The sequence below is a fragment of the Orcinus orca genome, chromosome 12 (assembly GCF_937001465.1).
Source record: "Orcinus orca chromosome 12, mOrcOrc1.1, whole genome shotgun sequence".
Taxonomy (NCBI): domain Eukaryota; kingdom Metazoa; phylum Chordata; class Mammalia; order Artiodactyla; family Delphinidae; genus Orcinus; species Orcinus orca.
This window is the reverse complement of record NC_064570.1, coordinates 82,757,723-82,772,442: the sequence shown is the minus strand read 5'-3', so window position 1 is coordinate 82,772,442 and position 14,720 is coordinate 82,757,723. Positions and strand designations below refer to the sequence as shown.

General features: G+C 37.3%; 1 protein-coding gene across 3 annotated transcripts in view; it reads left to right on the top strand.

Annotated features, from left to right (window-relative positions):
• The window catches only part of ADGRB3 (adhesion G protein-coupled receptor B3), a 793,577-nt gene that overhangs the window by 628,760 nt on the left and 150,097 nt on the right, over positions 1 to 14,720 (top strand). For all 3 annotated transcript variants that reach the window (XM_004270131.3, XM_049695237.1, XM_004270132.3), the window contains one exon: positions 13,766 to 13,892. In XM_004270131.3, coding sequence (XP_004270179.1) covers positions 13,766 to 13,892 — 127 coding nt within the window. The remainder of the gene's footprint in view (positions 1 to 13,765; positions 13,893 to 14,720) is intronic.

Genomic DNA, 14,720 nt, shown 5'->3' with positions numbered 1-14,720 from the left:
TTACTGAAAATAAAACTGGTGCTACCATTCTTGTAAATATTATTCAGTGACCCTCAAGAGTAACATATTCTTGGTTTTAATGTGTATTTTATGACAAAGTGGCAATAACACTACACCTGCAAGATAATTTCCACTGAAGCTCTCAAGCTCCAAAAGGCAAAGTGGAAATTTATATGTCCACAAAATAACCTAGCGCAGTGTCTGAATCTATTTGATGATGAATAAATATTTGTTACAAAAAAATAAACAAATGAAGTAATGTGGTCAGAAAGTCCAACTACACTAGGACAAAATCTGTACCAGGTAGTCATTCAACAAATATTTATTGAGCACCTACTAAGTGTCCAGCACTGTTTTAGGATCTGGGAAGACTGAAATGAACGTAACAATATCACTGTTCTCAGGAAGTTTACGTTCTAGTAAGCAAAGACAGGCAAAAAGTGAATTTAAAAATACATACATAAATAGATGTAATAAGTGCTGTGGGCAACAATAGATCAGAGTAAGGTCAAGGGCATGTGGGAAAGTCTTGGATAGTGTATTGCTTCCTATGTAACAAATCACCTCAGATCTTAGTGGCTTAGAGAAAGAATCATGTTAATGCTCATGATTCCATGATTCAAAGCTCTTTGACTGAGTTCAGCTGGTTGGTTCTTCTGCTGGTCTCCTCTGGTGTCATTCACGAGGCTACAGTCACCTGACTGCTCAGCCTAGGGATGGATGATCTAATACTGCCTCACTCACATGGCTGGTAGTTGGTGCTGGTTTCTTGTCCTCACATGAAAGCAGAATTTCAGGATGATGAGAGTAGAAACTGTAAGACATTTTGAGGCCTCCAGGAAAAGTCACACATCCCTTTTACTGCATTTTTCTGACCAGATCAAGCCACAGGCTTATCAAGATTCAAAGGAAGAGGAAGGAAACTCCACCTCTTGATGAGAAGAATTATATAGAATTTGAGCCCATTTTTACCTACTACAGATGCAGAGTTACTACTTTAAGTTGGATAGTCAGTGACATCTCTGGGAGAATGACATAAGGGCAGAGACATACGTGATATGAGGGAATAGCAACATTATTATCTTTGAGGAATACATTCTTGGCCATGAGATTTGCCAGCGCAAAATGCCAAGGTGAGAAATCGAAGAGCTCAGTGTGGTTGGAAATGATGAGCAAAGGTATTGTGTTAGGAGAGGAAGGTAAAGAGGTGATAACAGGAGCTTTCCTTGTGGTGCAGTGGTTAGGAATCTGCCTGCCAATGCAGGGGACATGGGTTCGAGCCTTGGGCTGGGAAGTTCCCACATGCCATGGAGCAAGTAAGCCCATGCACCACAACTACTGAGCCTGCGCTCTTGAGCCTGCAAGGCACAACTACTGAAGCCTTCATGCCTAGAGCCCATGCTCTGCAGCAAGAGAAGCCATTGCAATGAGAAGCCTGCTCACCATAACAAAGAGTAGTCCCCACTAACTGCAACTAGAGAAAGCCCGTGCACAGCAGTGAAGACCCAATATAGCCAAAAATAAATAAATAAATTAATTAATTAATTTTTAAAGAAAGAGATAATGACAGACCAGCTGGTAGAGGTCCTTGTAGGTTATTTTAACTGCTTTGTCATTTACTCCAAGTGAGATGGGAAGAACCATTGATAGAGTTTTGAAAAGAGTGATGTGAGTTCACATATGTGTCAACAGGATCTCTGGCTGCTGTGTTGAAATTGAACTTGAGGATAGATAGCAGGGAAGGAACAAGGAGCCCAGTGATGATATTTATCTAGAGGGGAGATGATAGTGGCTTAAAATAGAATGGCCATATCAACAGCATTTTCGGGAATAATTTGTAAAACAAATAAGATAGAAAACATTCTTGGATTATATAGTCTTCCAACCAGATTGCCAACTTTTCTAGGAAAGAAACTGTTAGTTTTCTTTTTGTATGTGTCTTCTACTTTGGCATTTGAAAAGCACTCACTAAATACTTATTGACTGCTTAGTGAAGACTCAGGCCTCACTGCTGGAGTGAACATAATCACTGCAGGATGCTGAGTCTTTCAGAGTTCATCATCAAATGATGTTTGAAGACCAAAAGCAAATAGATAAGCCTATTAAGATCCATTGATACTCTTCAGACTGCATTTCTGCTATATGCTGAAGGATAGCAAATGAATTGGAGCTAAGACAATCTGTCTGGGTCCAACAGCATTAGAAGCCATCCCTTGAAGTGTAAATAATTATTAAATTAACTGAACAAACATTTAAGTCCCTACTAAGTGAAAAGCGGTATGTCAGAGATTCAAATCTGAACAAGATACAATTGTCAAAAGCACTAATATTCTAGTGTGGCATGGAGAGTGTTAATTTTATAAATAAAGAAAGTGAGGTGAATTTATCAACTAATATTCTAGTGTTGGACAGAAAACATGAATATGCACAGAGGAGTGCTGGAAAGATCTAAGTGTAGCATGTTCCTAGAACTAGTTCATTTCTAGGCAAAGAATTGGAAATCTGGTGTTAATTATGGTCTGGAGGGGTCACTATTAATTCCAGGTTCAGCCTAGTGGATGATAAGTTCTCTTCCTGCTGGTAGCAAAGTACTCACTCCTAAATTTCACTACAGTGAATGAACTATAAATGCTTTATGTTGGTATTATTCTTTTTAAATTAAAAATATTTATATATGTGTCTGTGTATACTAGTGTATATTACTATATGCAGACATTATGATAATTGATATGAAAATCCTCTATTGTATCTAAATAGAGGATATTTTTAGAAGGAAAAAAGAGCTTATAACTTTTACTCAATATCATGTTTTCAGAATTTGTAATTTCAACTTTTATATCACCTCAAACTATAAATGATCTCACTAGAGATGAGAGATGCTTTATGTCATGAAAACAAACTCAATGTTTGTTTTTTTACATGTCATACGATATATCACTTAAAAAACAGGATGAACACCAAAGCATGACAATCTGTCCTTAGCTAACTTCATCCACTGATAAATCGTACTTTGCTAAAACCATTATACGAGGGCCACATTGTTTGCAAGTGTAAATAGGCATGCTATTCAGATCTTTTTATAGGACTGTTCATTACATTCTGCTTTAAAACGGACTACAACTAAAAGTTAGTATTAAAAAAAATCTCTAATCTGGAAATGAGAAGCCCAACTTTGTGTCTCACTCTGTGCCTTAAAATAAGCTTCCTGAATTTCCTGCACTTCACTTTCCTCCTCTGTAAAACTAGATGGTTGGGATAGATCAGTGGTTCTCAGCCTTGGCTGCACACTAGAATCATCTGGGGAGCATTAGAAAAGTAATAATGCCCAGACTCCACATCAGGATTTAAGTTTTAAAGGTCTCCAGGTGACGTTAATATACAGCAAGTGTTGAAAACCAACGGGCTAGGTGATCACTAAGGTTACTTCTAGCAAAACTTCCTGATTTCATGTTTCACTGTGTTTTAACATACTAATGGTTGCTAGAGATAACAAAGTTCTCAGTATTTCCAATGTCCTGAAAAGTAGAAATTACCCTTAAAGACTGTTTTTTTACTCAAAATTGGGAACATTTTTTATCTGCACTCCAAAATTTTCTGTATTATGAGAATAACTTATACAAGGAAACTATATGCATTATTCATTTTGGTATGACATATACATTAAAAGTGATATAGATTCACCTAATTCTTAGAAGTTAATGACTGTTATGATTGGAAAATAATTACTTTCTTTCAGTGCACATACATTGCAAGGACAGTGTACTCAGAAGCTGTGTGTAATTTTTTAAAGAATTGCTGCTGTAGCTATTTTGGTTTTGAATAAATTGACCATTAAAGCCCTGAGATAGGAGAGACCTTCAAGATGGTGGAGGAGTAAGACATGAAGATCACCTTCTTCCCCACAAATACATAAGAAATACAACTACATCTGGAACAACTCCTACAGAACACCTACTGAATGCTGGCAGAAGGGCTCATACTTCTCAAAAGGCAAGAAACACCCCACGTACTTGGCCGTGTGGCTGACAGGGTCCACATGCTCTGGCCAGGTGTCAGGCCTGTGCCTCTGAGGTGGGAGAGCCAAGTCCAGGACACTGGTCCACAAGAGACCTCCCGGCTACACATAATATCAAAGGGCAAAAGCTTTCTCAGAGATCTCCATCTCAAACTAAGTCCCAGCTCCACTCAACGACCAGCAAGCTACAGTGCTGGACACCCTATGCCAAACAACTAGCAAGACAGGAACACAACCCCACCCATTAGCAGAGAGGCTGCCTAAAGTCATAAAAAGTTCACAGACACCCCAAAACACACCACTGGATGCAGTCCTGCCCACCAGAAACACAAGATCCAGCCTCATCCACCAGAACACAGGCACAAGTCTCATCCACCAGGAATCCTAAACAACCCACTGAACCAACTTTAGCCACTGGGGGCAGACACCAAAAACAATGGGAACTACAAACCTGCAGCCTGTGAAAAGGAGACCCCAAACACAGTAAGTTAAGCAAAATGAGAAGACAGAGAAACACAGCAGATGAAGGAACAAGGTAAAAACCCACCAGACCTAAAAGATGAAGAGAAAATAGGCAGTCTACATGAAAAAAATTCAGGGTAATGATAGTAAACATGATCCAAAATCTTGGAAATAGAATGGAGAAAATACAAGAAACGTTTAACAAGGACCTAGAAAAACTAAAGAGAAAACAAACAATAATGAACAACAAAATAAATGAAATTAAAAATTCTCTAGAAGGAATCAATAGCAGAATGACTGAGACAGAAGAACAGATGAGTGACCTGGAAGATAAAAAAGTGGAAATAACTGCCAGAGGGCAGAATAAAGAAAAAAAGAATGAAAAGAATTGAACACAGTCTCAGAGGTCTCTGGAACAACATTAAACACACCAACATTTGAATTATAGGGGTCCAGAAGAAGAAGAGAAAAAGAAAGGGACTGAGAAAATATTTGAAGAATTATAGTTGAAAACTTCCCTAATATGGGAAAGGAAATAGTCAATCAAGTCCAGGAAGCACAGAGAGTCCCATACAGGATAAATCCAAGGAGAAACATGCCAAGAGAACTATTAATCAAACTATAAAAAATTAAATACAAAGAAAATATTAAAAGCAGCAAGGGAAAAGCAACAAATAACATACAAGGGAACCCCCATAAGGTTAACTGTTGATCTTTCAGCAGAAACTCTGTAAGCCAGAGGGGGAGTGGCAGGACATATTTAAACTGATGAAAGGGAAGAACCTACAACCAAGATTACTCTACCTAGCAAGGATCTCATTCAGATTCAATGGAGAAATTAAAATCTTTACAGACAAGCAAAAGCTAAGAGAATTCAGCACCACCAGACCAGCTTTACAACAAATGCTAAAGGAAGTTCTCTAGGCAGGAAACACAAAAGAAGGAAAAGATCTACAATAACAAGCCAAAACAATTAAGAAAATGGTAATAGGACAAAAATATCGATAACTACCCTAAATGTAAATGGATTAAAAGCTCCAACCAAAAGACAAAGACTGGCTGAATGGATACAAAAACAAGACCCATATATATGCTGTCTAAAAGAGACCCACTTCAGACCTAGAGACACATACAGACTGAAAGTAAGGGGATGGGAAAAGATATTCCATGCAAATGGAAATCAAAAGAAAGCTGGAGTAGCCATTCTCATATCAGACAAAACATACTTTACAATAAAGACTATTACAAGAGACAAAGAAGGACACTACATAATGATCAAGGGATCAATCCAAGAAGAAGATATAACAATTGTAAGTATTTATGCACTCAACATAGGACAACCTCAATACATAAGGCAAATGCTAACAGCCATAAAAGGGGAAATCGACAGTAACAAAATCATAGTAGGGGACTTTAACCCCACTTTCACCAATGGACAGATCATCCAAAATGAAAATAAATATGGAAACACAAGCTTTAAATGATACATTAAACAAAATGGACTTAATTGATATTTATAGAACATTCCATCCAAAAACAACAGAGTACACTTTCTTCTCAAGTGCTCTTGGAACATTCTCCAGGATAGATTATATCTTGGGTCACAAATCAAGCCTTCATAAGTTTAAGAAAATTTAAATCATATCAAGTATCATTTCCGACAACAATGCTATGAGACTAGATATCAATTACAGGGAAAAATGTGTAAAAAATATGAACACATGGAGGCTAAACAATACACTACTAAATAAGCAAGATATCACTGAAGGAATCAAAGAGGAAATCAAAAAATACCTAAAAACAAATGACAATGAAAACACGATGACCCAAAACCTATTGGATGCAGCAAAAGCAGTTCTAAGAGGAAGTTTATAGCAATACATTCCGACCTCAAGAAACAAGAAACATCTCAAATAAACAACCTAACCTTACACATAAAGCAATTAGAGAAAGAAGAACAAAAAAACTCCCAAAGTTAGCAGAAGGAAAGAAATCATAAAGATCAGATCAGAAATAAATGAAAAAGAAATGAAGGAAACAATAGCAAAGATCAATACAACTAAAAGCTGGTTCTTTGAGAAGATAAACAAAATTGATAAACCATTAGCCAGACTCATGAAGAAAAAAAAGGGAGAAAACTCAAATCAATAGAATTAGAAATGAAAAAGGTGAAGTAACAATTGACACTGCAGAAATACAAAGGATCATGAGAGATGACTAGAAGCAATGATATGCCAATAAAATGGACAACCTGGAAAAATGGACAAATTCTTAGAAAAGCACAACCTTCTGTGACTGAACCAGGAAAAAATGGAAAATATAAACAGACCAGTCACAAGCACTGAAATTGGGACTGTCATTAAAAATCTTCCAACAGGGCTTCCCTGGTGGCGCAGTGGTTGAGAGTCCGCCTGCTGATGCAGGGGACACAGGTTCGTGCCCTGGTCCTGGAAGATCCCACAGACACGAAGCAGCTGGGCCTGTGAGCCATGGCCGCTGAGCCTGCGTGTCCAGAGCCTGTGCTCCACAACGGGAGAGGCCACAGCAGTGAGGGACCCGCGTACCACAAAAAAAAAAAAAAAATCTTCGAACAAACAGAAACCCAGGACCAGATGGCTTCACAGGCGAATTCTATCAAACCTTTAGAAAAGAGCTAACTGCTATCCTTCTCAAACTCTTCCAAAATATAACAGAGGGAAGAACACTCCCAAACTCATTCTACAAGACCACCATCACCCTGATACCAAAACCATACAAAGGTGTCACAAAGAATGAAAACTACAGGCCAATATCACTGATGAACATAGATACAAAAATCCTCAACAAAATACTGCCAAACAGAATCCAACAGCACATTAAAAGGATCATACACCATGATCAAGTGGGGTTTATCCCAGAAATGCAAGGATTCTTCAATATATGCAAATCAGTCAGTGTGATAATCCATATTAACAAATCGAAGGAGAAAAACTATATGATCATCTCAATACATGCAGAAAAAGATTTTGACAAAATTCAACACCCATTTATGATAAAAGCCCTCCAGAAAGTAGGCATAGATGGAACCTACCTCAACATAATAAACTCCATATATGCAAACCCACAGCCAACATTGTCCTCAATGTTGCAAAACTGAAACCATTTCCTCTAATATCAGGAAGAAGAAAAGGTTTTCCACTATTACCACTATTTTTCAACATAGTTTTGTAAGTTTTAGCCACAGCAATCAGAGAAGAAAAAGGAATAAAAGGAATCCAAGTCAGAAAAGAAGTAAAGCTATCGCTGTTTGCAGATGACATGATACTATACACAGAGAATCCTAAAGATGCTACCAGAAAACAACTAGAGCTAATCAATGAATTTGATGAAATAGCAGGATACAAAATTAATGCACAGAACTCTCTTGCATTCCTCTACACTAATGATGAAAAATCTGAAAGAGAAATTAAGGAAACACTCTCATTTACCATTACAACAAAAAGAGTACAATACCTAGGAATAACCTACCTAAGGAGACAAAAGACCTGTATGCAGAAAACTATAAGACATGGATGAAAGAAACCAAAGATGATACAAACAGATGGAAAGATATACCATGTTCTTGGATTGGAAGAATCAACATTGTGAAAATTACTACCCAAAGCAATCTACAGATTCAGTGCAATCCCTATCAAACTACCGGTGGCATTTTTCACAGAACTTGAACAAAAATTTCACAATTTGTATTTGACCACAAAAAAACCCAAATAGTGAAAGCAATCTTGAGAAAGAAAAACAGAGCTGGAGGAATCAGTCTCCCAGACATCAGACTATACTACAAAGGTACAGTAATAAAGACAGTATGGTACTGGCACAAAATCAGAAATATAGATCAATGGAACAGGATAGACAGCCCAGAAATAAAGTCACACACATATGGTTACCTTATTTTTGATAAAGGAGGCAAGAGTATACAATGGAGAAAAGACAGCTTCTTCAATAAGTGGTGCTGGGAAAACTGGACAGCTGTATGTAAAGGAATGAAATTAAAACACTCCCTAACACCATACACAAAAATAAACTCAAATGGATTAAGACCTAAATGTAAGGCCAGACACTATAAAATTCTTAGAGAGAAACGTAGGCAGAACATTCTATGACATAAATCACAGTAAGATCCTTTCTGACCCACCTCCTAGAGCAATGGAAATAACAAGAAAAATAAACAAATGGGACCTAATGAAACTTAAAAGCTTTACACAGCAAAGGAAACCATAAACAAGATGAAAAGACAACCCTCAGAATGGGAGAAAATATTTGCAAATGAAGCAACTGTCAAGGGATTAATCTCCAAAATATAGAAGCAGCTCAATATCAAAAAAACAAACAACCCAATCCAAAAATGTGCAGAAGATCTAAATAGACATTTCTCCAAAGAATACATACAGATTGCCAACAAACACATTAAAGAATGCTCAACATCACTAATCATTAGAGAAATGCAAATCAAAACTACAATGAGGTATCACCTCACACCAGTCAGAATGGCCATCATCAAAAAATCTGCAAACAATAAATGCTGGAGAGGGTGTGGAGAAAAGGGAACCCTCTTGCACTGTTAGTGGGAATGTAAATTGATACAGCCACGATGGAGAACAGTATGGAGGTTCCTTAAAAAACTAAAAATAGAGCTATCGTATGACCCAGTAATTCCACTGCCTGGCATATACCCTGAGAAAACCATAATTCAGAAAGAATCATGTTCACTGCAGCTGTATTTACAATCGCCAGTATATAGAAGCAACCTAAGTGTCCATTGACAGACGAATGGATAAAGAAAATCTGGCACATATATATAATGGAAAATTACTCAGCCATAAAAAGAAACGAAATTTAGTTATTTGTAGTGAGGTGGATGGACCTAGAGTCTGCCGTATAGAGTGTAGTAAGTCAGAAAGAGAAAAACAAATACCGTATGCTAACACATATATATGGAATCTAAAAAAAATGATTCTGAAGTACCTAGGGACAGGACAAGAATAAAGAGGCAGACATAGCGAATGGACTTGAGGACACGGGAAGGGGGAAGCGTAAGCTGGGATGAAGTGAGAGAGTGGCACAGACATATATACACTACCAAATGTAAATAGATAGCTAGTGGGAAGCAGCAGCATAGCGCAGGGAGATCAGCTCAGTGCTTTGTGAACACCTAGAGGGGTGGGATAGGGAGGGTGGGAGGGAGACACAAGAGGGAGGACATAAGGGGATATATGTATATGTATAGCTGGTTCACTTTGTTATACAGCAGAAACTAACACACCATTGTAAAGCAAGTATACTCCAATAAAGATGTTAAAAAATTTTTTTAAGTTAAAAAAAGTTTGTTAAATAAAAAGAAAATCAACTATACTTTAAAATGAAATAAAAATTAAATAAAAAATCGACCCTGAGATATAAACCTGCTAAAGTTTATAACTTATTCATGATAAATACTTTACACACTGATGTATTATGAAGTAGAATAGATGGTTTTATAAAAGAGTGATTTAAGTGGAATATTTAGTTGTATGGGTATTTCAAAAGGTAAAAGTTTGATTTCTTGAAACAGTTTTGAAATGTGTCACTATAAGTTTTTGCTATCAGTTTTTTCCTAAACAACTTTTCATTGGAGTGAATGGATAATCTTTTTCTTTAATCTTAAATGCTAGAGTATATAGTCACATGCTATATTATTTAACTCTCCCATGAGATCCAGACCCCAACAATGAACTCCGATCCAAAGAGGAATCATGTAGAGTCTTAGGAAATTGGGGAAAGGCCTCAAATAAATATTAAGGTGGGAAATAATAGATTTTGTGTCATATATTTTCACAGCATTCTGTCCTTGTGGGTATGTACTTTCAAATACTTGGGACAGGCAGACTCTTTTCTTCTTTTAGCCAGCCTAATAATAGGAAGAAGGAGAAGAGGTACAGATGACAGCTAAGAGCTAACATGGGTGAATGTAGGTGTAGCCAACGAAGAATGTGCTGCTTATATGAAATTTCTGCAGGCCTAGTTATTTTGAAAACTATTTGAAAAAAAAAATTAATGCCCAGAAAAGACACTATGAAAAAGAAATATGTGATTTTTCAGTAAAACGTGTGTATCATCATTTTGTGTTTGCTTCTGACATCCTCAGTCTGTTATTCTTATTATATCTTTAATGTTCATACATATTTCATTGTATTTGCTTTCCCCATTGATGACAAGCTAGACTTAATAACTAAGAATAATTCACAGATATACCATTAATCATGGCATGCAAATCTATGACATTAGAAGAATAATGTGACTGCTGGAATAGTCCACGTGCTTTAAAACCTTGTTCTGTGCAGACTGGGGAAGCTATTTTGCTTCACATTAGCTCTACCACACATCAGTTTGCTTTACAAGGTCTCCCTGAAATCAGTCAGACACATGTACCGTGCTTTCGAAGAATTTTGTACAATAAGAATAGCTATGAAATGTGTGAAAATACAGGTGACATATACTATAGTTTTTGTAATAGTAGTGACATGTATGCTAGTGATTTTAAAAACTAATTTATAAGAGTTTTATCTGGTTTTAAAATATCAAGAGGTTTTATGAAACAATTTAAAATTTGGCATCAGATGGCATCACACTTATTACTCAGCTCTTGCAAGCAACCAAATATAGAAGTTGGAAGTTACCTCCTCACCTTTCAAAATGTTCACTCCTACTCATCTGATCATATTCTGGTGTTCTGCTATCAGATGCATTATTTTGTGTTTTATAACTTGCATTAAACTGGGGAGAGCACATCAAGCTGTACTCAGTCACTCATAATATTTTCCATTAGTTTCATCAGGTAAAGTCAACAAAGGGATAATAATTCCTAAGAAAGGTAAGGAGAAAAGTTATGTAAGCCTCAGGAAGGTACCCATCAAAAGGGGCCCAGTGAGATTAGAAACATTTCATGCTTGGGGGGGAAATGAAAGATTGAAACATGAAGACCAGTGTCACTTACTTCCCAGTTTTGCCTGGGGCTAGGCCAGGTCAGCACTGCAATCATTGTACAGAGCAGAGTAAATTGACCTACTTTTCTGAAGATGTCATATAAAATTTACATGATCTTCAGAGTCTAGCAACATTATATTGAACATAGACTTTACATCTGACAACCAAAGGTTAGTAATACTAACATTTTCTTGAGTAAACAAACTTTCATTACCTAGATATAAATATATCACTTTGTCTCATGAGGTCTTATTTGCAGTAAACTTTTTTCCTGGTAAGACTTTGAATTGGTTTATTGGTCATAGCCACATAATATGAAAAGTGTAGGTACTGGACTCCATCTTGAAAGCACAAATAGTGCATTAAAGTAAAGCTGTCATACAGGATTAATAATGCAAAGTTGTGTTTTAAAACATGTCAGATTTTCTTAAATGTATCTTTCTTCTTTAAACTTTAATCAGCTGAGATAAATGTTTTTTATTTGGCCTTAACTCTTTGTCACAAGACGATAAGAGACAGGCAGCCAATGAAATAAATTGAAGTGCTGCTCTGGTTAGGTAGAATTGGAATTTAATACTGTTGCAGTTGGTTGAGATATAACTGAAATATATATATATATATATATATATATATATATATATAATTTTGCATGGTTGTATGACATCATGAGAAAGAAAAGAGACCTACCAAATTTTTAATTGGCTAATACTTAAAAGTATTTGGGTGAACTTAGGTATAACGTTTTTGTACCTCTCCCCAAATATGCTCTATTCCTTTTTAAAAGAAGTTGTAATTAAGAGTATTTTGAGTCGTGCATATTAGTGATATCAAATCAATATTTAAATCAAATTAATGAATATTAAAAAGATATTGCATCTAAATCCCAAAAAGGGATAGTGTAAATTATACTCTACAGCTCAACTTGGAAGTCCAGCTGTCACAGTGAAACCTCTGTCATTGAAATAGCTCAGAAATAGACTGCATTCATATTTAACCCAATAGCTTTAGGCATTCAGAGATATGGAGTAGATGAAATAAAAAGTACTATATCAAAATTAACACCAAGCCATGTGTTATCCTTCTGGAGTTTTAGAGTGATTTTTAACACAGATAGTAATTGGGTTTGAAATTTAAGCACACACATACACACAGGTTTGCTACTTGGAGAGTTCCGTGCCTGGGGGAGGGGAGGTGACAATTGGTGCATTCAGTATATAACACGTGTAATGATAATCAAGTTGATTGGTTGAACTCTATAGCTTTTTTTTTTTTTCTTTTCTTCCTCTTCCTGTAGAGTAGTTCAGCCGGGGGGTGGAAGGATTCTCCCCCATCTTCACCCCCCACTAAGAAGGCGTAGGTTGATACCATTTTTATTGTTCTGCTGGGGTGGGAAAGAAACCATATGCTTTAGAATTTTGAATGGCTACACCAAAGGGAAGATTGAAGCAGGCCCTCTTTCCCCATTCCTACCGGACTTTGAGGTGGGGTTATTCTTCTAAATGTTCTGGCAGTCTTGGGGTTAGCTTAATGTTTCCACCCCGGGGCAGAGAGGTGGGTGAGGGGAAGAAATGTCAAGGGCTTCAGAGGAGCTTGGGCTGAGTGAAGTGTGGAGTGGGAAGCTGATGTCTGAAACCCACCACTCCCCTGGATATCAGGCAAAGGCAATGAGAGTCGGAACCAGCTGATGCCGCTGCTGCTGCTTCCGATTTCCAGGGTGAAATTTTCACAGCAGCTAATTCTAAAGGGAGGAAAAATCCCTAACCAACAGAGAAGATTCTATATCACCCAACACAAGCTATCTAACCTTTTAGGCAGGCTTTTCAGAGAAATCCTCGGTTTAAAAGTCAGCGTTCACGATCCAAAAATACGGGACGGGAATCAGAGCTGGTATGCAATGTGAAAAGCCTCTTTACACTCTATGAGTGTTTGAAACGATCCGATGAGCATAGGAAGTGGCTGCCAACGCTCTGGCGGCTGCTCGTGCCGCCGCCGCCGCCGTTCCTCGCAGAGGGCTGGACAGAGCCAGTCCCGGTTTCAGCACCTCCGGCGCTGGACAGCTCTCTGCACGCCGTACCGCCGCCCGCCTGCTTTCTCCAAACACTCTCGCTTTGCATTACTGGAGATGCATCTAAATTACGTCCTGTTCAACAACAAGTAGATTTTTTTTTTTTTCCCCTGTACGGGAATTACAGTAGACGATTCTCTCAATTAAATTGCATTTTCTTCATTACGGATTTGGCAGTCAGGCGTATTTATCCCGATCTCCCCCCCACCCCCCACCCTCTACAGGAACGAGTCTTTGGGAACCTGGTCCACCCAGGGATGTAAAACTGTGCTTACCGATGCATCCCATACGAAATGCTTATGTGATCGTCTCTCTACCTTCGCCATTTTGGCTCAGCAACCTAGAGAAATAGTAAGTAACAAAGGGAAAACACGGCTTTAATGCAAAGGCAGGGACATTGTGGAGAGTGTTTCTCCAGGGAACTGCATTTTAAATGGGGAAATGGAAAATGTTGCAGGGTGGCAAAATTGGGTTCGTCTCCTCCTTAGCTACAGTAGCTTGGTGAAATGAATTCTAGTTGGTGTGCTATAACTAAATTCTACTCAATTTTATGTCTTCTAACTTGAAATTTCTGCAGTATAGTTTTGAGGATGTACTCCAATCATATTGCTAATATGCTGCAAACTTTCAAATAAAAATACTTGTCAGCTTAACCTTTATTTTAGAACTCTAAAGCTGTTCTGGGGAATTTGTGAGGTTACTGTTAGTAGTAGAATGAAGACCCCAGACACTATAGCCAAACACATTGCATATCTGCATTGGATATTTTCAGTACAGGTTTTCTGGGGTGTCCTTGGATATTTATTTTTTTTAATTAAATGAAATTTTTATGAAAGCAGAGACTGTCAGAAACTGTAAAATCATTCCTTAGAAGTATATAGGTTTGTAAAACTAGTTTCTGAAACAGACAGTTGTATAAACTGTCTGAAAGAAAAAATAACATCCTCATCAAATGTACTTTGAAAAATTATTTCAGAAATTGAAGGGGTGAAAAATAATTATTAAGAAAAATGTGACTTTCTGTCTAAATCTGGCCTAAATATGCATCACTCTTTTTCCTTATTTTGATAGCCAAAAATGCCTATAAAATTGATTGTGCATATCTAAGATTTGGAACACACTTGATCTTAAAGTGTATTTCTTTAAACTTCCAATACTAAAAATATGAAAAACAGCAGA